This window comes from Acanthisitta chloris, unplaced genomic scaffold, assembly GCF_000695815.1.
Source record: "Acanthisitta chloris isolate BGI_N310 unplaced genomic scaffold, ASM69581v1 scaffold18244, whole genome shotgun sequence".
NCBI classification, from domain to species: domain Eukaryota; kingdom Metazoa; phylum Chordata; class Aves; order Passeriformes; family Acanthisittidae; genus Acanthisitta; species Acanthisitta chloris.
The window spans coordinates 3640-4466 of record NW_008667802.1 but is presented as its reverse complement, the minus strand read 5'-3'; the positions used below and the strand labels follow the sequence as shown (position 1 = coordinate 4466).

The window sequence follows — 827 nt, the reverse complement described above, 5'->3', positions numbered from 1 at the left end:
TGAGGCTGCAGCATCAAGTGACACCCACCCATGGTGGCACTGGTGTGCCGCAACCCATGGGCAGCATGAGCCATGGGCAGGTGCCTTGGACATCCCCTCCCCAGCCCCCATGCCAGGCTTCTCCCTGCCCTGCCAGCCCACCCATCAGCTCCTGAAGCATGGGCACCCCACGGGACGGGCAGTGGACAGAGCTGCCAGTGAGGGGAAGAAGAGTGCTGGGGGTGGTGACACCCTGGGCCGGTGGCCCTGTAGATGGTGCTACCCCCATGCCATGCAGCTCACAGGGAAGTGGTTCCTGGTTGGCATGGCCTCTCGCTGCACCTACCTGGCGGAGCACAGCCACCAGCTGGAGGCCACGGTGGTGACAGTGACCGTCCCGGATGGGAAGAGCCTGGACATCAGCACCTTCAGGAAGCTGTGAGTGACACCAGGCAGGGACAGGGATGCCTCAGGCAGGTCAGAGCCGGGACTAGTGCCCTGGGCTGGGGACAGGGGACACCAAGAGGGATGAGGACACTGCAGGCAGGCCAGAGCAGTGCCAAGTGCCCCAGCCTCTGGCTCCAAGATGGACAGAACTGCCCCAGAGTGAAGTGTGGATGGGATACCCTCTGGCAAGTCTTGTAGTAGAAGCCTTAGCCACAGCAGGCTGGTACCCTGCCACCCACATAGCCACCAGCCCGGGGTAGGCTCGAAGTGCCCAAGTTGGGCAGGGTGGGGGACAGCCAGGCTGGGAAAGCCAAGGCACACAGTGGCTCCCTGGCCACCCAGCCTGGCTCTTGGGGCCACCCCAGGGCCAGCATGGCTGAGGACAGGGACCTTCAGCACAT

At 64.2% G+C, this 827-nt stretch overlaps 1 protein-coding gene across 1 annotated transcript in view; it reads left to right on the top strand.

Annotated features, from left to right (window-relative positions):
• Window positions 1-271: 271 nt before the first annotated feature.
• C8G (complement component 8, gamma polypeptide) overlaps window positions 272-827 on the top strand; it is a gene marked incomplete at its 3' end in the record, with an annotated part of 2246 nt that continues 1690 nt past the window's right edge. The window contains exon 1 of the mRNA XM_009072670.1: window positions 272-417. Coding sequence (XP_009070918.1) covers window positions 272-417 — 146 coding nt within the window. The remainder of the gene's footprint in view (window positions 418-827) is intronic.